Raw genomic sequence first — 26,192 nt, forward strand, 5'->3', positions numbered from 1 at the left:
TCGGACGTAAAATAGGAATAATATAAGCTCCCTTGCAGGGTGGCGAAAACGCGTGCAAAGGATCAGGAGCGCTGACTTTTCCACAGCAGGTGCTTAATAACTGACAGATACTGTGATGGTGTAGTTTGTAGCCAACCGCTTCTTAGTATCTATTTGCAGGAAGAGAGAGAAAGAAGAGAACAGAGGTTTCTTTCCGTCTTCTCGTATTGCCCAGATGAAGTGAGAAAGACACACATACCCCCATTAGCAGTTACCTTGGCCAGACTCTGGTATCTCACAGTGTCTAGAGTCAAGAACAAACAAAACAGGAAAGAGAGAGAGAGGGACAGAGCACTGGATTCTTGTGCAGAATGGTGGGCTCCTCATTAAGCACCAAGGAGCAGAGCAGAAATGGTACAGAAGTCCAGTGACAAGCCCTGGGCTTCCTCATAAACTCAGACCTTAAGGAAATCATCCTGTATGAACACTGGTTTTATCTTCCGGCTCTTCCTAGCCGTTTTCTCTGTGGTCCTGGAATTCATAACTGTGGTAAATATCACACTTGGAAGGGAAGGGAAGGGAAGGGAAGGGAGAGTATGGGAATAAGGGAGTGATGGATGGATGCGTCAGGATGCCAAGTGAGCAAGTCAGGCAGTTGAAGTGTCAGCGAGAATATAAATGAATGGTGGGGACTCTCCATGCCAGGGGAAGAGGAAACAGTTGACAAAAAAGGGAGCGACTAAGATTCAAAACAAGGAAGGGCTTTTCAAAATGCCAAGAACATCAACTGGTCTCTTTTAGCCTTTTGCCTCTCTTGCTTACTCTCTGGCTGGGAACCAAAGGAGCTAATGGTGAGTAAAAGTGTTACGCTCAGAGAAAAGTCTCTAGGGAAAAAAAAAAAAAAAAAAACCTTTCCATGGACAGACTTTTAAAAGTGCCAATCTATTGCTTTAATAAATGATCTATTCCTTACAGTCAGGTATACAGACTAGACTTCAGTGCATTTAGAGTTACAGCAGATGCAGACCAAAGCTCTTGATGTCAGAGAATGGGTAAGGTGTTTTTGATAACCTGGAAGAACGAGGACTTTTTAGATAGGACAGCCCATAACAGTGAAGCCCGCAAACTTGGGTGAGTGTACCTCCAAGTCCCTTGCCTGGAACTTCTATGTCTCTTGCTAAAATGCTCACCTCCTAGGTAGACACATGCCCTAAGTTAGACTGAAAAATAAACCCAATGACTTTTGCTGACCTGCGAGTACAGAGTTACAATCTTTGTGCTTGGGCTGGCAAACCCGTAGGGGGCACACCTGGAGGTGGTGGCCTTGGCTAGCACGTTCGGGAGTGCTTGCCTGAGAACCAACACAGAGGAAAGCAGAGCCAAGAGATCTGTGGGGCACATGTCCAGTGATCGCATTTGGACACCTGGATGCAGCTGCCCCTGAAGCTGGATTACCATTACCTAGCCAGCAAATCGTTTTCTTTTTCTTTTCTTTTCTTTTTTTTCACATAACCCATACTTAGTGACTTGGAGAGAACTTCAGGGAATTGGTCAGGATTTATTTCACTTCTTAATTAAGAGCAATCAATCTTCTCTTTGGAAAGTTGTCTCCAGGCCTTTCAGATATGTTTGGGAGACATTTAATATGGGAGGAAGGAGGGGAAAGAAAATGAAATGAGAGAAAGTGAGTTCTTAGAAGCTCACTTTCCACAGAAACAAAAAACATTTCCTCAGGAAAAGTGAAGGAAAAAAAAAATCTACTTGGGAAAAGATATTACAGTCACTTGAGATCTTAGATAAACATTACAAAACAAATAAAGTATGTCACGAAACAGTAACTTACACACACACAAATCCAATCTGTATGGATGAGAAGGAAGAAAACCTATTGGAGTTACAGGTTTTCTACTCTTGCAAAGACAGGCATGATTCACATGCCTTCCTCACATTATTACAGAAAAAGCAAAAAGTTCCTTCCTTAGATTATCAGAACTAAGCTTTCCGTTTCTATGAAAAATCTTGGGAGAAGCCCATCTGGAATCTGGTTTCAATAAAAAGTTTTCTTATAAAGCAGACAAACAGATGACAAAGAGATTTCACTCTTCATAAGGAAAAATGTATGAGTTTAAGGAAGATAAAAAGAAATCAAGAATGCAAATGGCAGCTCTCAAATGTTCAGGAGAGTTGAAAATTTTGATCTCCTTAGTGTAGAAAAGATAGTTTTGTAGTGTGTGTGTGTGTGTGTGTGTGTGTGTGTGTGTGTGTGTGCGCGCATGTTTTAAGAAAGTTGTTTTATCTAGACGTGATGGAAAACTTATTTCCAGTGGCCTCTTGGTGTCACTGTTAAGAGCTTAGACTGTGGATCAAAGGGACCTGGGTTTTAACTCTAAAATATTAAATATGTGACCTGGACAAGTTACTTTATATCCCCATGCCTCAATTTTCTCATAAAACAGACCAAAAAAAAAAAGTGCCCTCTTCAAAGGGTGATTGTGAGGATTAAATGAAATAGTTCCTACGAGGCATTTCACATAGGCTAGCATGTGATGAGTTTTTTAAAATATTAGTTATTTTTGTTATATTTATATATTGTTACTCTAATTACTATTTAATTTCCAAAATATAAGTCATAAGGAAAGGAATTATTCCAATGGTTTAACCTGTGAACTTGGGTGCTCTGGAAAGACTTTTTAAAACAGTAATGATGTAAATTAATTTATCTTCAAAAATCTAAGAACCTGGGCCTGAGAAGTTTCAAGAATGTTTTTTCCAAGCACCAAGTATTCTTAGTAAAGACAAACTGCTTTGTCAGAATTCTACTACACATTTAAAACACACGCACACACACAAGGTTTGTATTACACTATTCAGAACTTCTGAGGAAGAACTGTCTTTTTTTTTTTCATGTGTCAAAGCTAAAATTTTTACTTGGTACAACTGTAAACATAATAGCTAACATTCACTGAATGTTTTCCAGGTGCCAGGCATTATAATAAATGCCATACATAACAAGAAATATTTTATTTATGTATTACAGCAAATCTACAAGATAGGTATGACCATCGTTCCTATTTTACAGGTGGGGAAACTGAGGCTTCGAGAGTAAAGTTACTTTGCTAACATCATCCTGTTCGTGACTGGTGGAGTCAGGATTAGAACACACGTTTGCTTGATTCCAAAGCTCAAATTCCTGACAGTGTGTTGTCGTAGAAGCAAGCGCAGAAGAGGGAGGGAGATGAATGAAACAATTTGGTTAAAAGAATTAGTGGATTTTTCAAGAAAAAAATATGCACAAGGGGGACAATAAGCCCTGTGCTTTCTCTTATCTGGGAACACTGGTGTGCGATTTTTGTTTGTTTGTTTTAAATAAAAATTAGATCATATCCTTCCTCCACATGAAACTACCCAAAGAGGGCTTCACTACAAGTAAAATCAAGTTCCAAGCTCTGCCTTGTCCACACCCGCCAGAACCTCAGCTCGCACCGTGTGCTCCCTCTCACCTCTCCGCGCCCCAGCCTTGTTCCCACCTGAAGCCCTTGGCACCGGACCTTTCCACATGGGAATGCTTCCCCTAAGATTGTCCCTCGTTATCTTTCAGGCCCCAGGTCACACCTTTCTAGACCCTTCTCTCTAAAGTAACCCCTCCCACTCATCCCCATTCACTCTGTAGAGTTTGCAGAGCACGTCTTGGTCTCTGAAATGATCTCATTAATTCATCGTTTACTTGTTTCTTCCCCATTAGAATGTACGCACTGGGTGGACAGACTTGGTCTGTTTTGATTACAGCTGCATTCCCGGTGCCTCCAGCAGTGCTTGGCACATCCTAGGATTAAGGCAGGGAACAGGTAAGGCAGCGAGCAGAGCCAGGGGCAGACCAAGCGCTCAGCAACCATGATGTTCACAGCAGCCAAAACAGCCATGTGTGTAATCGTGGTGGTGGCAGAGATGGAGTTCTTTCCTTTGGAGAATTCCATTACCCAAATCTTCAGAGTTCTTACAGGTAAAGAGGGAAGCAGAGAGAGGCTGAGACCTGAGACCTGGGACCCTTTACCGGAGTGCTTGCACCTGGACAAACATCTCCAGCAACAGAATACAAAGAAACTATAAGGGACTAAAAGTAAAAATTACTGCACACACACACGGTTGGGGCCATTGTGAACAATATAATACAAAAAAGGCCACAAAGCAACTGCCACCTCTGAGGTGCCAGGAGCTAAAGCAGGGCACTGCGCGTGATTCTGGCACAGGGCACCTCCGAGGGGGCGGGCAGGCCACCCAAGCTCCGCCTCCTGCCCAAACCAGCTCCTGCTGTTAAGTTAAGGAATCAGCTTGCCCTGCGCATCTCGGGAACAAGTAAGGGCACCTGTTACTTGTGTTCGCTCCCTCGTGCTGCAGCCCCAGCCTCAGTGAAGCCTTGCCAGTGAAGCCTTGCTCCTTACCGATTTCTACTGATTAAAAAGTCCAAGGACCCAGGTCGGTAACATCGTTATAATTTCATTCACAAATGAAGTGTCTACTGACGATTCCCCACTCAGACACCCCTTCCTCTGTGACACCATCATGTATGCCAATGTGGTGATCTGTCAGGATAAAGGTTAAATGAAGAGGAAAGACAATGCACCCCAACTGCAAAGGGAAACTGCAAATCTTGCAAAAGGCGGAGGGTGCGGAGAGTCATGTAAAAATCACACACGTGGCTACTGTCGGGTGAGGATCTGGCAGACTTAAAGCAGTGCGCCAAAGGAGAAGGGAAAATAGAAGGGAAGGTAGGTGACGACACTCCAAGTTCTTCAAAGGAGAACTGCATCTGAGTATCAAAGGATTACGACGGTCCCTTGGGAAAACTGATGAAGGCCTCAAAATGTTTTGCAAAAATGACCCTGTCATTCGCGGTCAGCCTGCAGGAGTCAAATGACACTTCAAACAACTGTGGCTTTCTGTGTTGTGTAAATGCACTTGTTGTTTTAAAGGTCTTGAAACAAGGATTCATGCGGCAGATACTCACGGCTTGGAGGAAGATGTTAGATTTGAAAATTTCACTGAATGATCAGATTTCATGCTTTCCATTTCAAAATTAAAAAGCCAGGATGTCTTCTTCAAGAAACTCTAGCATAAATAAAAGAAAGGAATAGGGTTGGGGGCAGGAGGGAAGAATTCTTGGCTATTGGTTGGATACAACACATCTGAACATTGGTGATGAAAATGCTGGGTTCAAATTATGTGGGCCAAAGGTAACTGCCCACCCCTTGCTCTCGAGAGAGCATCCTCTAAAGTCAGCCATGAGTGTCGGTCACTGTGGGGCAAGACTGCCCTGGTGAGGCTCATGCTTTCCCCTCTCCTCTTTACTCACACATTTCCTATCATTCATATGCCTACAAAAGTCTGGAACAAAGATAATTCAAATGCAGAGCCAGACTTTGCGCCAACATGAGTAAATATTGTCACTCAAAGACACTTCAGATGCTTGATTTTTTTTTTCTCAGTTTGCTCATACACATTTAACATGTGTTTACTTCCCATATGATCAATCTCTCAACTCTTTTCTTTCCTTGTCTCCACCCTGCACCCTAACTGCAGGATGACCAACATCTGCAAACCAGTGTGGTTTATCAAACTCCGTCCCTGCTCATACAAATATGTACAAGTATCCCAGATACATGCACAAGGGGGTTGCACTTGTCCTTGTTGGTTTTTATAAACATAGGGTTATATTAGACACAGTTTGTGATTGTTTTGTATATCATTGTCATGGATTGAATGTTTGTGGCCCCCCTCCAAAATTCATATGCTGAAATCCTGACCTCCCACTGCGATGGCATTAGGAGGCGGAGCCTTTGGGAGGTAATTAGCTCATGAGGGTGGGGCTCTCATGAATGGGATTAGTGCCCTTATAAAGAAGGTCCCAAAGACCCCTCTCGCCCCCTCTACCACGTGGGGGCACAGTGAAAAGACTGCAGACTGTGAACCAGGAAAAGGGCCCTCACCAGACGAGGAATCTGCTGGCCCCTTGATGTTGGACTTCTCGCCCTCCAGAACTGCGAGAAATAACACAGGGTGTTTAAGCCATCCAGTCTATGGTATTTCTGTTAGAGCAGCCCAAACAGACTAAGACAACCACAGTTCTCCCTCCCAGTCAATACATCCAAAGCTATCTTATCTCTTTAATAGCTGCAAAATACTCCTTAGTATGGAGATACCAAAAGACACTGAAGCCACTGCCTGATCAGTGAATGTTCTGATAGTTTCCGCACCACTTTTTCTATTTCCACTACAAACAATGCTGTGGAAAATTTCCATGATCAAAACTCCTAAGCTAGTGCTTTGTTTCTATAGAATAGAGGCCCAGATGTGGAGCTGCTGCACCCAAATAAATGTACATTTAATTTTTAAAAACAGACACTGCCAGGTCACCTTCCCCAAAGAGGCTCCAAAGACTCACATTTCCAGAGGAAATGTGATGAGTGTCTCCCATCCACAAGGGTGGAAGGGATGCGAAGCAGCCAGAACATTGATCACAAATATAATATTAAGCACCTTTTAAGTGGTTAAACAAAAATTTACCAGGGAAAATCATACATCATTCTATTAGTGACCTCAGCTGTTAGGACACAAAGAGTAGGCTTTGGAGATAGCAGTTGGGGACAGGTTGGCGGGTGGGGGGGGTGGGTGGGGGGCAGGTGGGATTCAGGCCCACAGAACACTGCTAACAAGTGACAGTGACTAGCCTGAGGCCCTGGGGCACTGAGAGGGGCTAGCCAGAAAGTACTGTGAGACAAGGCGCTCTGGCGGAGAAGGCTGGGGAAAAGCAGTCAAATCAAGAAGACGTTACATTCCCCAGGGCAGAGCTACAAATGACCAGTGAGCACATAACAAGACGCTCAGCATCATCCGTCATTAGGGAAAGGCAATCAGAACCACAGCAGGGTACCACCTCACAGCCACGAGGATGCCCGTAATCAAGACAGGCAATAACCAGCGTCGGTGAGGATGCGCAGAAATCAGAACTCTCGTACATTGCCGGTGGGACATAAAATGGCGCAGTTGCTTTGGAAAGCCGTTTAGCAGTTCCTCAGAAAGTTAAACATGGCGTTACTAGGTGACCCAGCAATTCCATTCCTAGGTCCACAGCCAAGAGAACGAAAACATGTTCATACAAACACTTGTACACACAGGCTCGGAGCAGCATTGTTCACAACAGCCAAAAGGTGGAAACAACTCAGATGTCTATCAGCCGATGAATGGATAAACAAAATGTGGGGCATCCATACAATGGAGGCTTATTTAGCCCAATCAGACACTGAAGTACCCCTACCAGCCACAACACAGGAGACCCCTGAAAACATCACGCTAAGCGGAAGCATCCAGATACAAAATGCCACATACTGTACGAAGCTCTTCATATAAAATGCCCAGAACAGGCAAATCCACAGAGACGGAAAGTAGATTAGTGGTTGCCAGGGGCTGGGGGAGGGGAAATAGAGACGAACTGCTCGAGGAACCTCTCTGTGCCGTGATAAAAAATGTCCTGGGATCGATAGCGGGGATGGCTGCACCGCCTTGCTGATGTACTAGAAAGCACTGAATTGTACACTTTAAAAGGGTGAATTTTATGGTTTGTGAATTATATCTCAGTCTTGAAAATGAAGACATTTTATAAACAAACCCCCACACAGTGGGTGATGGGGTCGGGGGGTGAACACCCAACCCCGAGCAGAGAGTCCACAGGGAAGACAGACGGCTGGATTTCAAGCCAATGAAAAGATGTTCAGTCTCATGAACAGCAAAATACAAGCAAAATGAAATTACAGCAGGACTTGGCATTCCCCCTACAAAACTGGTGAAAAGGGAGACATTCAGGAACAAGCAGGGGAGAGAATGTGAGAAAGGACAGCCACACCTATTGTTGGTGGGAGTGTAATTTGGCCGTCTCTTTGGAGGAGAACTCAGTACTATATATCCATATTTAAAAAGTCACAAGTTCTGTGAGCTTTAATTTCTGCTTCTAGAATGCTACCCTATAAATATAAATGCACAGAGGCACGAAGTTACATATAACACACACTATCTGCTGGACTATTGTCGTGGTGGCAAAATGTCAGAGACAAGCTAATTGCTTATCAGTAGGGACCTGTTGAGACCTGGTCAAATGAACGATCGCTCGTCCATACAATGCAATACTCCCCGGGCATTGACATGAGAGGCAGGAAGAGGCTGGTGACATTTTCTCCTCCTGTGGTTGCCAATCCTGGCTGTGTATCGGAATCCTCTAGGAGCTTTTACCAGTTCAGATCCCTGGGCCTCAACCTCAGGGTCTCCTAGACAGAGGCTACAGGAGGGGACCTGGGCATCTAAGTTTTTAATAAGCCACCCAGGTAAGATATTGGGATATAATATAATGAGAAATACATATTTGGTCTTCATCCCTGTTTCTGGGACACAGCTTTAAAACTTAACTTTACGAGCCACGGGGATGACTTTTGTTTTTCGTAACAAGCCAGCCCCTTTTTAACCACATCTGAGTTTCTATTAATGAGGTGACTTCTGAAAAGCCCTAAGGGTGGGGGCCCTGGTTGCCAGGAGGACAAGTCATATGATTAAAGGTTGGGACTTTCAGCCTCAGCCCCCATCTCTGGGGTGGGGAGAGGGTGGGAGTCTTGAGTTTCATCTCCACTGGTCAGTGACTTAATTAAGGTGCCTACCTAGTCAAGGATCCACAAAAGTCCCTAAAGGACAGGGTTCAGAGAGCTTCTGGGTTGGTGACCACGTGGAGGTCCTGGGAGGGTGGTGTGTCCTGAGAGGGCACGGAAGCTCCACTGCCCCCAGGATCCGCCCAGCCTCCCACCCCCACAGCTCTCCCCGGGAACCTCTCCCATCTGCCTGCTGCTGAGTTACATCCACTTATAATAAACTGGTAATCTAGTAAGTACACTGTTTTCCTAGTTCTGTGAGCCATTCTAGCAAGTAACTGAACCTGAACAGGAGGTCATGGGAACCTCTGATTTGTAACCACACAGGACAGAGGTTGTGGGTAACCTGGGGACTCCCCATGTGCAACTGGCAACTGAGGTAGGAGGGAGTCCGGTGGGACTGAGCCCTTAACCTGTGGGAACTGATGCTAACTCTTGGTGGATGATGTCAGAACCGAACTGAATTATAGGACACCCAGCTGGGGTCACAGAACTACTTGGTGTGGAAAACCCACACATCTGCTGTCAGATGTGGTGTGAGCAGCAGAGCGCAGAGAGGGGAAACAGAGCAGGTGTTTTTTTCTTATACTAGGAAAATTTAAAGCCTCCAGAACCGATGATATGATTCATCACCTCACTGTTCAGAAGAAACTGAAGACCAGAAACTTACATGTAAATGACAGCAACCATAACCACCATGTAATCATGACTGCTAACAAATACAGAGCACCCACTCTGTGCCAGGCACTGAAATATGCTTTCATTGTATTTGATTCCTATACTGTAGGTACTATTATCATCCCACTTCACAGACAAGGAGGCTGAGGTTCAGAGAAGTTAAGTAACTGGCTTAAGGTCACACAGCTGGTAGGTGGCAAAACCAGCAGTCTGATTCAGAGTTCCTATCCTCAACCACTAGGTTATACTACCTCTTCTTATGTAATTTATAGGTATCCTTCACATAGTAGAACTTAGTCACTTTTGATGCTTCTAATTTACAGCCTTCTACTCCAGGATAAAAATCAAATAGGTAAGTACATTGTCCAGTTTTAACACTGCCCTAATGCAGAGAAAATTCTGTTGTCTTCAATACTTTACTTGGTTTGTTTTTTTTTTTTTGTTTTTTGTTTTTTGGATTCTTAAGTGCTGGGTAATACATAGAACGCTTTGTGAATGATTTCCTTGAGTCCTCTCAGCAAATCTGTGATGCAGCTGTTCATATCCCCACTTTAGAGATGGGAAAACTGAGGCTTAGAAAACCAAATGACCTGCTCCAGATCACACAGCTAGTATGTTGCAGAGCAGGGATTTCAACCTTGGTCTGTTAGACTCCAAAGAGGCCAGCCTTAGTTTTTACTTTATTGCTTTTAACTTATCTGTCGTAATCCTCGGCTTTCCAAACATACAAACACAAGAGAGGTAAGTATTGTGAAGAGTTGAATTGCACTCCCCCTGCCCCAGAAGATAAAGTCCTAATCCCCCAGTTCTTGTGACCTTGTTCGGAAATAGAATTTTGCAGATGACCACGTTAAGGTGGGGGCGGTTGGGGTGTGCCCAATCGCACGTGACTATGTCCTTATAAAAGGGGGAAGTTTGGACACAGCGACAGACATGCATAGAAGGAAGATGCTGGGAAGACACAGTGAGAGCACCACTTAGAAGACGAGGAATCCGTGAGGCTCCCTGCAGCTGGGGCAGAGGCAGGGAACAGAGCCTTCCGCCTGGTTCTAGAAGACGCCAACCCAGCCGACACCTTCATTTCTGACTTCTGCCCCCTACCATGGTGAGACAATAAATTTCTGTTGCTTATGTCACCCGATTTATGACACTGTGTTTGCAGCCCCAGGAAGCACACCGGTGTCTTTCACATGCGCCTGTGGCTTCACCTTTTCGATTTTGTTTCACCATCAACAGAATCAGCAGCCCCTTCCCTTCCCCTACCCCTCACCCCCCAGGAGAAGCAGTCCCGGCATTACACTGACCTTCATCATACTGTTGAACAGGGTGGGGCTGTGAGACCACCAGCATCCCGTTTTGATGACACTCGCTCTCAGGCATCACCTGGAAGAGAACGCGGGGCAGTGTTAAGCGAGTCTTTTGAGAAAAATCAGATGAACTCAAGGAAGAACCTCAAGGCCACAAGGGCGTCTCACAAAATCAAACTTAATTTCAAGGCTGCACTTCCAGAAACTACCTCGCTTTCTGTCACGCCTCAGAGAAACTAAATAACCTGCTCCAAGGACCGGATTCCTGTGTTGATGAGAGCTTTCCATGGTCGATGTCTCATTTCAGTAAGCCCCCAGCACAGGGAGGACGGACCCCCTCACACAGCTGGGACGCACGGGCGAACTGGGGCACTGGTCTGACCTGCCGGGATCAAGAACTTGCAGATTTCAAACCCTGCGAGGTTCCCTGCGAGGTTCCTTGCGCTCACTGTCCTGCAGCAGGCCTGTTCTGTTGTTTATTGCAGCCATCAAAAAAGAGTGACTGTATATATAAACAAAATATATACATATGTAAAATGTATACATACACAAAAATGTATACATATACTCGCAGACACAGACTGGCAAGGAAAGAAAAAAGGAATGCATGTTACATAATGTCATTTTAAAAATAAAATAAATGGTACCCTGGGTAGTTGGCATCAATTGGATATTGATTATATGCTAAGTGCTTTGTTTATCCTGTCTTATTTTGCTAATATGATTAGTAGTGTAATACATATTAATAAATTCGGAGAGAAAAAAAAAACTGAAAGACTAAATACCAACCTCCCGATGATGGGAAACTCCTGGGGCGATACGGACGCCTTCTCCTTTCTTTACATTTTTGTAAGAGTTTTGTTTAAAATAAGCCTGTCTTCTTGAATTTATCATTAGCCCTACCAGGAAGTCATAAAATCTAAATATCAAACCCATGTGATCATTTGGCTCTGAGGTCACACTGGCACCCCTGGGGTAGCACTTGGTGTGCAAATTTGATTTCTTTGGCTCACAGAGGGTTTTTTTTTTAGTACTTTGGAATCAGTTGCCAATATTTAAAAATCAAGTTTCATTATCACTGTTTTCCAGCTCCTAATGAAAAACAAGGCCCTGGGACCACGCTGAGGGTGCGGTCGGCCAGAGCCAGCCGTCTTCAAATGCGCTTCACGCTCCTGCCTTGCTCATTTCTGTTACTCCCTGGCCCCTGGAGGCCAGAGGCTCCCAGGCCCGGAATCATTCGGGGAGCCTGAGAAACTGCTGGTGGCTGGGCCCACACCCAGAGGTGTGTTTTAGTTGGTCTCAAGTGGGGCTGGGCATCAGAAGTTTTCAAAATTTCCCAGGGAATTTTAACACACAGTCGGGTTTGAGACCAACTTTGAGTTTTCAGCCCATGTCTCCAAACCCGGCCTTCCATCCTGAGCAGGAATGCCCTAACTTCTGACCGATATTCATGCATAGGGATGATCTCCTCCTACAATTATTTCCATCTTCACCTGGGCTCCAGGGCTGAAATGGAATTGACTGCCGAAGCACTGATGGTGGAAACTTAGGTTTTCTGCGACTTGCCTGTAGACCTATGATCTCAGGGGAAACACTTGGGTGTCCCTGGCCTCGGCTCCCCAGAGCGGTCTTCTACAGGGGGGATTTGCAAACAAGTTCTCGGCCCTGGCTGAATGTACAACAGCTGAGGAGCTTTGAAAATCCAGATGCCTGCCCTCGCTCCCACACATGATTCCGAGTTCATTGGTCTAGGGTGCCACACCAGCCTCGCAATTTATTTTGAAGCCTCCCAGATGAGTCTATTGTTCAGCCATGGTTGTAAGTCACTGATAGAAAACTGGGTTTCTCATCCTCTCCACTGTTGATCCTTTGGGCTGGGTCATTCTTTGTTGTGGGAATGTCCTGTGCGTTGTAGGGTGTCCATCCTCATCCCTGGCTCTAGTAACTAGATGCCAGTCGCACTACCCGAGTTGTGACAACCAAGAAGCATCTCCAGACACTGCCCAGGGTTCCCTGGTGGCGAGGCAAAATCACCCACAGTTGAGAACCACTGGTTCAGACCCACCTGACAACAGGTATCAAATTGTCCCCATAGGAATCAGTCACCATGGGGGTGCTTAGAGACACAGGATCCACAGGCTCCCAGCCCAAGAGCCTGCACTTTTAACAAGCTCCTTGATGGGTTCTGGAGGTTGGACCACAACTGAACAAGCCATGGGAAAGCAGCGAGGCATCACTCACGTCTGTGTGATGAGCCCTGTCGTTTATCCCGCCGTCATCCCAGACTCCACATACTAGTAGCGAATGACCCAGTGGGAACTACGCTACCTTGTGAGTGTCTGTTTCCGACTCATTCTCTTGGTCCTCAAGTCTTTGGGGAACACTCATTTGGTTACCCATTGTCCCTGCAATAGAGAAAAAGAGGGAGAGACACAGAAAATTTAAAACCCAAGACAAACAAAAGTCTCACTCCAAACTAACGTGTAGAGATCTGTCGTGTTACTATGGGTGTGTTACCACAAGCCCAAGGCAGACCGATAGCTTATAGTTGTTTTGGGAAATGAGAGGAGGTTTGAGGCTCATATATTCAACAGAATTAAAGTCAAATGCAGCCTCGACTTTTAACTGCATTTCATTTTTGGGGGGATATTATCATCATGGAAAGTATATTCGGTGCAGATAACATTTTCTCCCTTTTTGGCCAATCACAGCTATGATACCGAGGAGGTTTTAGAACGAGGACAGTTAAAATAATACATGTAATTTTTAGTATTCTCTGACCCACAAACTAAATTAGGTCCCCTGTTAAAACCTCTCATAGCACTGGCGTTTTTTTCTGTTTGCTTTGTTTTGTTTTTCATAGTACTTAGCACTACTTGTAATTACATATTTATTTGGCTATATTTTCATTCATTTATTGATTCCACAGATACTGAAGATGCAAAAAATATTGAAAACCAATTCTGCATCTTATGCTGTGCTAGGCAGTAGGGTCAAAGTTGTGAATTTAAAAAGATAAGGCCCCCTGACTTCAAGGAGGTGCATTCTGGTGGGTTGACAGGCAATGAATAAATAGACAATAAATCCACAAATCAGGCCATTTTTGATAGTTCAAGGCAGCATGGTGCAGTGGTTACAGGCACAGACCAGGAGCAAAACAACCTGGCTTGAACCCTCTCTCTGCCCCTCACTGCTGTGTGTCCTTGGATGTGTGTCCTTAGCCTCTCTGTGCCTTACAGGATGGCTACATGGCCACAATGAGTTAGTTCTTATAAAGTGGTTACAACAATGTCTGGCTCTTAATAAGCAATCTATGAGTGTTTGTTAAATAAAACACGTAGGATTCAATGTTATAAATAAAAGGAAATTGGTAGCATAACAAGTGGGGGGCCGTGGTGGAAGGCAGGAGGTGGCAGCACTAGATAAGATGGTTCTGGGATGAAGTAATTGATCCAGAGCAAAACAGAATATTGAAATTCTGTCTCCCTTTCCCAATAGATTGTAAGCACCATGAAGGCAGGAACTGTCTGTCTTTACCCATCGTAATATCTCCTATTCTCAGCGCTGCATCTGCATTAATTAGATGCGACATTATTACTTATTAGTTGAGTGGAGGGAACAATCGTTTGTAACAACCCCTGACCCGGCAGGCACTGAACTAGGCACTTCCCCACATCATCACTAAACCCTCTCAAGGGCCTCGCTGTAACAGTAAAGAGGACAGTAAACATTTATTCAGCCTGTTCTCAGCTCCAAGCCCTGTCTTCCAAGCGCGTTTCCAGTCTGGTCACTGGTAGCCCTACGGCGCCTTGTGTAACAGGTGTCACCATCATCTCATTTTAGACGGGAGGGAGGAAGCTGAGTCACAAGGAGGTTAAATTTCTTTCCAAAGGTCAACCGCTAATGACGGCAGAAGCAAGATTCAAACACAGGCTGCCTGTGCTCCCAACCACTGGAATGTTCCACATACTGTGGTCTCCCAAACTCACCCAGGTCACACATCCAGAAAACAGCCGAGTGAGGATCTGACCCAGCGTACGTCTGGCTCCAGAGGTGGGGGCTCTTTTAGGCACGTCAAGCTGCCTTACTACCCAAAAGCTTTTCTCACACACATTCCCAGGTAGCCCCTCTCTAAAGACCTGGCCGCTGGCCCTTCTGCCCTGGTGGCTCTCAGAAGAACAGCCAGGGCTTTTGATTTCTGGCTGAAAGCAGCCGGTGCATCTCCAAGGATTCCCACGGGCCTCTGGCTCATGGTATGAGTTTTTGTGACCTGGTAACAGATTCGAGTGATCAGAAATTATGGAGGCCAGGAAAGGGTCACAGATCTCACCACCTGCTTTCTCAGGGGAACTTGGCAGATAGCAGAATCTGGGGATTTTATACATGTGCTAATTGAAACATGTAACAAAGCTGAACAGTGCGAAAGCGTACAGGACACTAGTTGTGTTGCAATATTTTCTATTTATAAAATCCAGGATATGCACACTATCACTTCATGTACAAATGGGACATTAGGAATACAATATTAAATAGTCAAGACTGGGGTCAGCAAATGACAGCTGTGGGACAAATTCAGCCTGTGGCCTGTTTTAGGATGGCGGGGGCTAATGGGTTTCACATTTATAAGTGGTTGGGGAAAAGAATCCAAAGAATCATAGATTGTGACACATGAAAATGATATGAAATTCAAATTTTGGTGTCCATAAATAAAATTTTATGGGAAGACATCCACGTCCATTCATTTATGTACTGTCTACGTGTGGCGGCTTTCACGCGCAGGGGCGGAGTTCAGTAGGTGCAACAGAGACCAGATGGCCTTCAGAGCCTGAGACATTTACTGTCTGGCCCTTTCCAGGAAGTTTATCCATCCTGCCTAAGATCACCCCAGATAACATATACCCATTTTGCAAATAAGGAGACTGAAGCAGCTGAGAGATTAAGTGATGCCCGAAGGAAGACTAACCAGGATTTGAACCTATGTGTATAAAAATAATAACCACAACAATTCTAATAACCATAAAATATAATAATATTAACAACAAACTTGGTGAGAAACTGTTCTTTAAGCATTACTTGCAGTAAGCTGATTTATTCCTTACAGCAAATCAACAAGGCATCACCATTCCAATTTTACAGATGAGAAAACTGAGAATCGTAGGTTAAATGCCTCGCCCAAGGCCACCTGCAAAAATGTATACACACTGGAAGATGCCTCCAGCTAAATCCAACTTCTTATAAAATTAAAAATTATTTACCAATGGGGTTTACAGATTTTTAAAGTTCCTATTATTCAATTTACATTTAATCCAATTTGGGGGCCACTTTCAATACAAATATTTGAGGCTGTGAAAAATCCTTGGACTGGGAGAGGTGTCATGTGTGCAGGCAAGAGAGAAACTTTTCCAACCCACAGAGTTCGAATTCCTTTATCCAGATCATTGCATGTTTTAAGAAGCCCCTTGGCAAATTCGAGGCCAAATGGACTGAAAGAAGGAAAATCCATTTGCATGCCTCTTGCAGGGACAACTTGGATTCAGATAATAATTGCTTTCCACCAGCAGTTATAACATACGTGTTGTGAAATTGCTCCTGCCCTTCCTTCAAGTTTTGTGAAGAGCCAGATTTCTGTGTCAGAAACAAATGGTTACTGCCACCTATTGGTCAACATCAGTATTGGCAGAAATGAAAGTATTCAGCCTACAGGGGGAGGTCAAATGTCTGGGGCGGGGGGGTCCAAGGGAATGCTTTTACGTTTAGCAATTAAACCTTCTGTCAAAAGTTGGCAAGAGAGTGGCAAGTCCTTCCTCTAATGCCCCCAAGATGGAACAACTAATAAGACAATGATAGTGATCAAATCTGACTTGTATGCAGGGTGCCCCCTGTGCCAGCCCAGTGCTGAGAAATCTAGGAAGAGAGCGGGGTGGCATACAGGACAAGAATGTGGGCTCTGGAGACAGAGCACCAAGCTGGAATTCCCCGCTTGGCCACAAACTGAATGAGTGACCCCGGGCAAGTTGCTGAGCCTCGCTGGGCCTCAGTTTCCTCTTCTGTAAAATGGGGACAATTAGAGCCACTGAAGAGGTTGTTGTGAGAGTTAAAGGAGTTCATACAGGGAAGGTGCCCCAAGCAGGGCGTGGCACACAGTGAGTATCCTGCAGGTGCTCAGAAGGACCGTCATGATCCGCATGGGCATTTTCCGTCAGTCTCCCCCGAAGTGCCTGATACAATCAACTCAAGAACTTGGCAGCACTTCGGATTCTCACTGTCGTCGAACCAAACACGGGGCCTTGGGTCTGTATTTTTAGCAGATGCACACAGGTGAGTCTCAGGATCAGGCATGCATGGGAAACACCGTGGTGGCAGCATGTGTCCAGGTCATCCTGGGCGTGACGCATTCTGGGATGCAGGACTTTCCTGTTAAGCTGGTAAAGTCCCGGGCAAACCAGGATGAGTGATCACCCCGGAAGCCAGCTCAGGGACTCTGTGAGGCAAGGACTCTTTTTACTCCACTTAACAGATGGCAAAACTGAGGCTCCAAGTGGTCCAGACCATAATCCCTGTCTGTGATGAAGTTTTCTCTAGTCTCCAACAAAGGAGAAACATAAATCAGATGACAAGTTTTTCAAGAAAAACATTCTTTGAAAGAGCTAGGTCTTATTTAAAAAAAAAGAAAAGAAGTTTAAAGGTGATGTCAAAATGCCCTTTTTTAATGAACCAGCGGTTTTAGCTGTTTTGTTTTTATGACCTTATCTGACATTAAACACAAGCCTCCAGACAGCAGAGCGGTTTTGTTTTTGAAATTGGACTCGTGTCTGAAGGCCTAGTGTCGGGGTAAGTTTTTGGCTGGGGGTCATCCGCCTGAGAAAATCCCTTTATTTCTTCACTTCCCAGCCATGTTCTTGAGGCCAGTCTTCAAATTAGGTTACACACCAGAACCACCAGTGGAGAGTTAGGTCCCGGTGCCCAGGCCCCAGCCAGACTGATTCCATCAGGTTCTCCAGGGTGGGGCCCGGGCACTGGAATATTTTCAAGATCTCTAAGTGACTTCCATGACAGCTGAGGCTGAGAGGCGTGGATTTGGATATTCTGGAGCAGTGAGCATCTCCAGGCCGGGGGCTCTCCCGGACACCGGCCACCCTGAGACACGGACCCAGGATCTAGACCCTCAGATGGCGCAGGACCTCGGTCTTCAAAGCCCACAAATCACAGTCAGCCTCGAGCATCTGAAAACACTCCCAGCCCTTTCAAAGCGCTCCTTTCAGGACCCTCTGTTTTGTCAACCGGCATATCAAGACGCCGGGAGGTTTGGTTCCAGTTATTCAGAACTATATATTTATATTTCATATTTTAGATCTTGTCCCATTTCTTGATGAGTCACATTATTACGTGAAAATGTTCTCTTTAGAAATGTGCTTCTCTTTGCTTCTTACAGTAATTCAAGGGTGGTATCCCCAGGGGACATTTGGAAATGGCATTTATGATGGCCATGACTCAGGGTGGGGGATGCTACTGGCATCCCGTGGGCAGAGACCAGAGACGCTGCTAAGCACCCTCCAGTGCACAGGATAGCCCCACAGCAGAGAACCATCTGGGCCCGATGTCACTAGGGTGGACGCTGAGGGACTCTGGACTTAGGGACTGTTTTCTTGCGCTGATGGCCAGTGTCGCCCGCATTTCTGAAGCGTGGGTAGAGAACCAGTCCATGGTGGTGACACAGAGTCAACCCTCCCACCCGGGCGGGTGTCCTGGCTCACACCGGCTGTGTGCAGAAGCCTCAGCTCCTGGTCTGTAAAGGCTGGGGTGGAGAAAGGACCATCAAGTCTACCCTCCCAGCCTCCCGTGAAGGTGAAAGGAAAGAGTCCGGGCAGTGTTTGGCCCAGTGGCTGGTACAAAGCGGTGGAGGAGTAAAGATCAGCTACTGTAAGTGGTAAATTAAATGTGCCATTCTTTAACCATGGTAATACCTAATATTTCTACAGGGCCTTCTCAGTACTGGGCGTTGCTCTAAATGCTTTTCTATATCCCATCACATTACAGCCTCCCAAGAGCCTTATGAGGCAGGTATTCTTTTCAACTTTTTTTTTTTAAGCAGGACCAGGGATTGAACCCAGGCTCTTGTGCATGCTAAGCATGCGCTCTGCTACTGAGCTATACCCTCCCCCTCGGATATTCTCATGGTCCCCATTTTACAGATGCAGCACTGAGCCCAGGGAGCCTAAGCTCCTGGCCTAGGAGCACGCTGTGGGCTGAGCTACGGCCCCCCTCCAAACCCCGTGAGACTGTATTTAGAGACACGACTTGTTAGGAAGTAGGTAAGATTAAAGGAAGTCATAAGGGTGGGGCCCTAACCTCACAGAATTAGCATCCTTATAGGAGGAGACACCCAGGAACTTGCTTTCCTTCTCTCCCTACCGAGTGAGGACACAGAGGAAGGACAGAGGGGTGAGGACTGCAAGCCAGGAAGAGAACTTTCATCAAAACCAGAATTGGTTAGGAGCTTGATCTTGGACTTCCCGGCTCCCAGAACCATGAGAAAATAAGTATCTCCTGTTGTAGCCTCCCAGCCCACGGCATGTTTTTGTTACAGCAGCCTGAGCTGACTAATACAGATCATCTGCTAGTAAGTGAGTGGGGGCCTCAGGACTTAACCCTCAGCATCCTGGCTCCAGAGCTCAAACTCTTAGCTTTATACTTTCTTACCTTTACTGTCTCCTCTGCCATAGAAGTTATTCTGTGGTTTGTTAAGTATTTGTATATAACATAATATAACATAGAATATAAAATATTGATTGCGTGTCTGTCTTTGCAATGTGAGAAATTAAAATCATAACTAGTCAAGGAAGGTAGCTAGATCTAAAGTGAGGAATAAAGAGTTGAAAAATCATCAGTAATCTTTGTAAAGATTTTGCCAAGGGCTCAGCAGTAGTCAGATGAGAAAATGTGACTGGTGTTCATGTGGCCCCATTTGACTTAATCAGTCAATTCATTAATTTAAAATTTTTTATTGAATAACTTTGACATGTGACACTGCATAAGTTTAAGGTGTAACAGGCGTTGCTTTGATCCATTTATATATTGTAATATGATTGCCAATGTAGCAAGTTATGCCTTACACAGTTAATACAATAGAATTGTCTATAATCATTATATGAGGTGACATTATCTGGCTTATTTACTACTCATTGCAAGTTTGTACCTTTAAACACCACTCTTATCCCCCCCACCCCTCCCACCACCTCCTATGTTGCCTCATTTAATATTTTAATTTTTCTAAATTAACTTTTTTGGGGGGAGAGGTAATTAGGTTTATCCATCTATTCATTTAATGGAGGTACTAGGGCTTGAACCCAGGACCTTGTGCACGCTAGGCATGAGCTCTACCACTGAGCTATACCCTCCCCCATCACCTCATTTTCGTCACAGGTTAACAGTACGCCCACCTCTGGGAACAGATCAAACACCAAGCATGTTACAAGGTGCCCTGGAGAAAGCATTTCTGCAGCTGCCTCGCCCGCCGGCAGCTAAATGACTGCTGAATGGAAGGAGGAGGTCCCCGAAGGGTGGAATGGTGACAGAATTAGTCACTGAATAAACAGAAACACCTTTGATCAATGCAATGGAATGTTGTCGGCAAACCGTGGCCCCTTCTCGCCCCATTGAGGGCGGTGCCCGCACGGCCAGGTGTGGTTTCTGGTTCCCTGATGGAAGGCTGAATGATACCGTGGCCATGTCCTGACACCCTGATATTTTCTGTCTCAGCCCCATGTTTGCTTCATTTACAACTCAGCCACACTGTGAATTTGTTCATGAGTGTTTACTAGGTTTTTGCCTGTGTTCCTACCTGGACTATAACCTAGGCACGCCCAGCAGAACGAGCCCTCTGCCCCCAACTCCCAAGGCAAGGTCAACACGAGGAAAGAGAACAGACCTGCTCTGCCGGGTCCCGTGGCCCTGCGTCTCCCCATGGGCCGCTCTGTGCAGTGGTGCCTGCTGCCTCCTGCACAAGGGGGCACATGAGGACTGAAACCCATCCCTCACTGTGCCCCCAGGCCCTGTGCTCTGTTCCCTGGTCTGGGTCTGTGAGGGCCCAGGGGAAGGGGCTTCTCTATCAAAGTCGTGCTGAGTGTTTTAGGAACATTTGGTAACCGATGTCTTGCCATTGGAACCCTGAATTGTCTTTGCATCCATTTTATGGATTGCTGTTCCCCGAAGGGTTAGAGCTCACTATCTTACTCTGAGTGTTGTACTGAACATCGTTAAGCTAATAAGGCTAGCAGGTAGCAGCAACTGCAGGCTTACTGTGAGCCTGGCAGGGCCCGAGGTAGCGGAAGGCAGGAGAGGCGTCCGGGTGCAAAATGCACGGAGGCCTCCCTCTCCCGGTTGGACAGGCGCAGAACGGGCCTCCCCGCGCTTCGCTCTGAAGGTGCCTGGCTTGCTTCACCCTGGGGCCAGGCACCTTACTTCCACTGTCTCCGTTCTCCCTCATGGCAGCCCATGACTCCCCCATTGCACAGATGAAAAAACTGAGGCTAGGTGGTGCCACCCCTCCTCCCTAGTAAACTCCTTCTCCTGCTTGCACAGGGCAAGCCCTCAATTCACACCTGGTGATTAAATGGTTGCAGGAGAGTAAAGTAACCCTGATCAGAGGGAAAGCCTCGGAGAGGCAGAGCTAAGGCGGTACCTGCTTCCACATGCCTCAGGCACTCGAATCCTGGCCCAGCTCTGGGCAGCAATAGAAGCTGGGGACACCATGACACTCAACAAACATTTAACACGCCAGCGGCACAGGTGAGCCTGCGTGGGGTGGCGGCGCTGACTCCCCTGGGCCTTTTGCAGCCTCTCTCCCAACCCTCTCTGCATTCCCTGTCATCGGAAACTAGCCGGGAGGGGCTCTTCCCAGCCCATCGCTCTCCTGAAGCACCTGCCTTTTTCCCCCAAAAGACAATCTTCCCAAATTTCAGAACCCTTTGGAAAAAAATTCCACCTTGATTTGGGACCCCTTAAACTGAAAACTATGTTAGCCCACCTCTCTCTTGGTTTTTATTTAGGGAGAGCACGGATCTCTGCACCCTGGCTTCAAGGCAGTGCAATCCCAGCAGGGGCGATGAGGGTGGAGCTAGGCGCCCCCTGGTGCCAAATTTAAGGGGGCACCGGAAAACTCAGCCTTCAAGGGAAGTAATATATTTTAACACAATAATTTTAAATAACCAAAATTAATGCTGGGTCTGAGCTGCTCTTTAATGAGCACGTTATTGTGTTCATGGTGGATGTTTTGGCCTTCATTTTAAAATCTTAAAATAGAGCCTGAAAATATAATTTATCTTGCTGACTAAGCTTCTTTGTGTCTCTTAAATTCTGCGCCCGAGGTCACTGTCTCACTCATCTCAGTGACGTCCTGTCCTGGACGGAATTCCAGTTCTACAACTTCCTTTCTATGAGATCTGGAAGGAGTCCCTCTCACCCCCCAACCCTCCCCCACCAGCCTTATTTTCCTAACTATCACCCGGAGATGATGATAACAACAAAAATAGCAGCTAAAATCTATTAAGCACACAGGCATTCCCGTGCATCAGTCCCCTCCGCCCTACTGGACGTCACTTTGATCTCAGTACTATTATGATGCCCACTTTACAGATAAGGAAACTGAGGCCCAGAGAGTCAAGTCACCAGCCTCGGGGCACCCAGACACCCCATGGTGCAGCCGAGGCATCTGACAGTCATTCAGTCAGGCTCTGGACCACCCCCATCCTCTTAACACGTGATTCTTGGAGGCAGGAATCCGCGTTTCTCAAGGCAATGCAAATTCTAGAGCCTTGTTGCTGGCATCTGAATCCTCCCTCAAGGAGTCATCTTGAATGTTAAATAAGACAATTTCTGCAAAGAGCCAGACTCACAAAAGGCACTCTCAGAGTCCTTCCCCTTGTCTCCATTACTTCCTAGACAATGCCCCTAGACACAAAGCTGACTTTACTCAGGGAGGGGGGCGCTTCTTGTCCTGATGGTGGTCTCCAAATTGCATAGCACACCCCTCCAAATGCTGACTTTTTCCCAAGTTTTACACTTGAAATGACACTCAATGGTTCCGTGCAAATAGGAGCTACTTCTGGTGCTTTGTCACTGAGACGGCCAGCACCATCATTTAATCCTTGTGTGACCCTTGTAGGTAAGGCTATCTTTGGGTCCATTTCACAGATAGTGAAACTGAGGCTCTCATTTGACCAACGCTGCAGTGAATCACCGGCAGAGCCGGAGTCAGACTCAGCCCTCTCTGTCCCCTGGCTTACACATTTCACTGCCTGCCACAAACAACAAACCCTCAAGCCATGCTTAAAGGATCTGGAAGCAGTTACCTGTTGAACCCCCGGTGGGAGTGTCTTCAGGCCCCCGGAGTCACCTGGAGCTGCTTCTGCTCGGAGTGCCGTGTCTCCAGCTGGGCTGCGCAGTGCCAGGCTGCCAACTGAGCGCGGCTCCCTGCCCTTTGCTTCCTCGTCCGGAACCTGAATACACAGAGCAGGGCAAACACAAGTCTGGGTGGGGCCCTCCTCTCCCCTGACAGCCCTGTAGAAGCAGGTTTTCTTCCTGGATTCAGGAGCCGTCCTCACCTCTCCAGTAAAAACCAGGTACCTGGCTTCTCTTGTGCTAATGCCTCCCTGGCACTGCAAGCATCCTGTCTGGTTACCTTCATCCACCCACCACAGCCACTCGAGCAGACCTGGGCAGCTAATCCCCTTCCCCAGTGACCAGGGGTCATGGGCGGGGCCGGGAAAACATGTTCTGTAAGGTTCTGCAGTTCTGTCTGCCTTTCACCTTCATTTTTTTCCGGAACACCACCTAACCACCACCACCTAATCGGAAGGAAATAGCATCTCACCCCTGCCCCACCCCTAGTCATGCAAACATCATGCCCAAAGGGCTTTGGATACTGGAAAGCAGGTAACTGAAGGGTGGCTTATTGCTCTGGAGACAGAGCATGGCATTGGAAAGAGCATTCTTTTCCTCTGCAGGCTAGAAATTAAAGACAGGCTATTGAATTGATTTAATTCCAGTGAGGATATTTATTAAGGTGTCTTAGAAAGACGTATGCAAACATAAATAAAAAAGAAAACAAAAGAAGATAGAAAAATAAGAGTGGGTACATCGAATGGGACCAGGACCACAAATAAATGTGCATGTTGATTTATGAACTTGTTATAAAGGCTTCACAGATGTGGCTTCGGGCTTCCTAATAGCTAATGCAAAAAGGGAAACATGATAAATTGTATTATTCATTGATCTTGAGAAAACATTCAAGACAAATACAAACCAGCAATTATTGTGGCTTTATTCATTAATATGTGCATCCACATGCCCATCACAAATACTCATTAAGTACCAGGCTATATATAGGCCTGGGTTTAGAGAAGTGAGGAAAAGAGGCCCTGTCCCCACCCTACCTGGGCTCATTATAAACACAGAGTCCTACAAACAAACGGAGAATCACAGGGCGGGAGCCTCATTATGAAACAAGAGCTGAGGTTGCTAAGAGAGAGAAACAGGGAGAGCTAGAGAAGAACCCTTCCAGAAAGCCACATGTAAGGGACAAAAATACTCCTTAAATAAATGCTGCATTTACAATTGGATGCACCATAATTAGGTCTATAAACTCAATTCCAGCTCGGCGCTGCACCTTTAAGTCTGGAATGTAATAAACCCAATTGCTAAGCAGCTGCCAGGCGCGCACGCAGAGCCAGCACGAGTGCAGAGGCGGTCTGGACTGGACGGCCAAGGGCTTGGGCTCGGCCCAGCGCTCAGACTGGGATCCTGACCAGCTGCGGAGCGGGAGCCACTGCCCACCCCCGCCTCCGTCTCTGACGCCCCTCCGGGCTGCCAGCGTGTTTGTGTTTCTGTCGTGCTCATTTTCGTATCCCTGATCCTGCAGAACGAACCAGACAGCCCTTTGCCTGCATTTTACTCTTTGCAAAGCATTTCACCCCCATCCATCTCAGTTGCGTCCACACCGTGATTAGGAATTTTGCACCCATTTTACAAATGAAACACACGAGGCTTAGGGCTGCACTGACTTGGGCCATGAAGGAATATCATTCTGGCACTTGGCGGCATGTGTGGCATGTCATGGACTCTCCTCCAGTGTCAACTGAGTAGAAGCGTCGGCTGGGCTGGGCTGTGTGATTGGCAGGACCCAGTGCAAAAGGGAAATGCACAGCCCCTCGTTCTAAAAGCAGGAACGAGTCCAGTTAGAGGTCCTAAAATAGAGCGTCTTCCTCTCTTCCGCGGTCTCTCTCTACTCACTATATATTTTATTTGCTATTCTAAGTCACTCTAAGTAAAGAAAAATGAACATTTTAAATGATTAGCTTGAATCTTGCCATTCATTTTTCTATTGTGCAATCCCGATTTTACACGCAAGGAGCTCACGTGCAGAATCCCCCAAATCACACAGGTCCTATTTCTTTTTTAGTAAAACCGAGTAAGCCACACAGACTCGGTTGCTTTGATTTCGCTTCTAGACACACACATCCCCCCGACACGCTCCACTTCCAGTGTACCGACGAGGAAGGAAGGTTCGAAAGGCAGAGAAGCTCCCGGCTGCTCCGTCTTTCCTTTTCTAAGTCATCTTTGTCACACATTGGTTCTCACAGGGAGGTAACATGAGTAAGAAAGGGTACAACAGGGTTCTTCTGCTGTTCATGTTTCTTAGAATGCATTACCTTCCTTCTGCGTCTGAGACGATTTCTGATTTGAATGGAAACTGTGGCTTCTCAGGGCCACCAGTGTGGCTACGAACTCAGCTGTAGATGTAACATGCTTATCTGGTACCGCACCTGAGGCTCACTGAACACCCACCCATCAGCGTGCACTGCAGCCCTCCGCCCGCCGGGTACCATGATGCTGTGTGAGTGCAGCAACGCACAGTGGGCGTGTGTATTGCACATACTTCCTCGGCTCACGTACATGCTTCCTTTCTCATCAGATTTTTTTTAAGACTCCTTTTTTAGGTTCTGAGCAAAACTGAGAGGAAGGTAAGGGGCTCCCCCATATACCACCTGGTCCCACACACGCATGGCCTTCCCCATGATCAACATGCCCCACCAGAGTGGTACATTTGTTACGATCGATGAACCTATGTGGACCCATCACATTACCCCAAATCCATAGTTTTGATTAATGATCACTCTTTTTGTTTGTTTGTTTGTTTGTTTTGTGTGTGTTTTAATATATATATTTTTATTGAATTACAGTCAGTTTACAATGTGTGTCAATTTATGGTGTACAGCACAATGCTTCAGTCATATAGGAACATACATATATTCGTTTTCATATTCTTTTTCGTCATAAGTTACTACAAGATATTGAATATAGTTCCCTGTGCTATACAGTATAAACTTGTTGTTTATCTATCTTAGTTAGTATCTGCATATCTCAAACTCCCAATTTATCCCTTCCCACCCTCCCTTCCCTAGCTGGTAACCATAAGTTTGTTTTCTATGTCTGTGAGTCTGTTTCTGTTTTGTAAATAAGTTTGTCTTTCTTTTTTTTAGAT

General features: G+C 46.0%; 1 protein-coding gene across 7 annotated transcripts in view; it reads right to left on the minus strand.

The window, feature by feature from the left end:
* BCAS1 (brain enriched myelin associated protein 1) overlaps nt 1-23,389 on the minus strand; it is an 85,761-nt gene extending 62,372 nt beyond the window's left edge. Inside the window, exons 1-4 of one of the 7 annotated variants that reach the window (XM_074347467.1) lie at nt 23,254-23,389; nt 23,002-23,148; nt 12,980-13,056; nt 10,649-10,727 (exon numbers count right to left, since the gene is read on the minus strand). In XM_074347467.1, the coding sequence (XP_074203568.1) occupies nt 10,649-10,727; nt 12,980-13,051 (151 nt within the window). In that variant the 5' untranslated portion in view covers nt 13,052-13,056; nt 23,002-23,148; nt 23,254-23,389. Of the gene's footprint in view, nt 1-10,648; nt 10,728-12,979; nt 13,057-23,001 lie in introns of all 7 variants that reach the window. The other 6 variants (XR_012500674.1, XM_074347472.1, XM_074347470.1 and 3 more) reach the window with 6 other exon arrangements.
* Between the last annotated feature and the right edge of the window lie 2,803 nt (nt 23,390-26,192).

The sequence above is a fragment of the Camelus bactrianus genome, chromosome 19 (genome assembly GCF_048773025.1).
Source record: "Camelus bactrianus isolate YW-2024 breed Bactrian camel chromosome 19, ASM4877302v1, whole genome shotgun sequence".
Lineage (NCBI taxonomy): Eukaryota > Metazoa > Chordata > Mammalia > Artiodactyla > Camelidae > Camelus > Camelus bactrianus.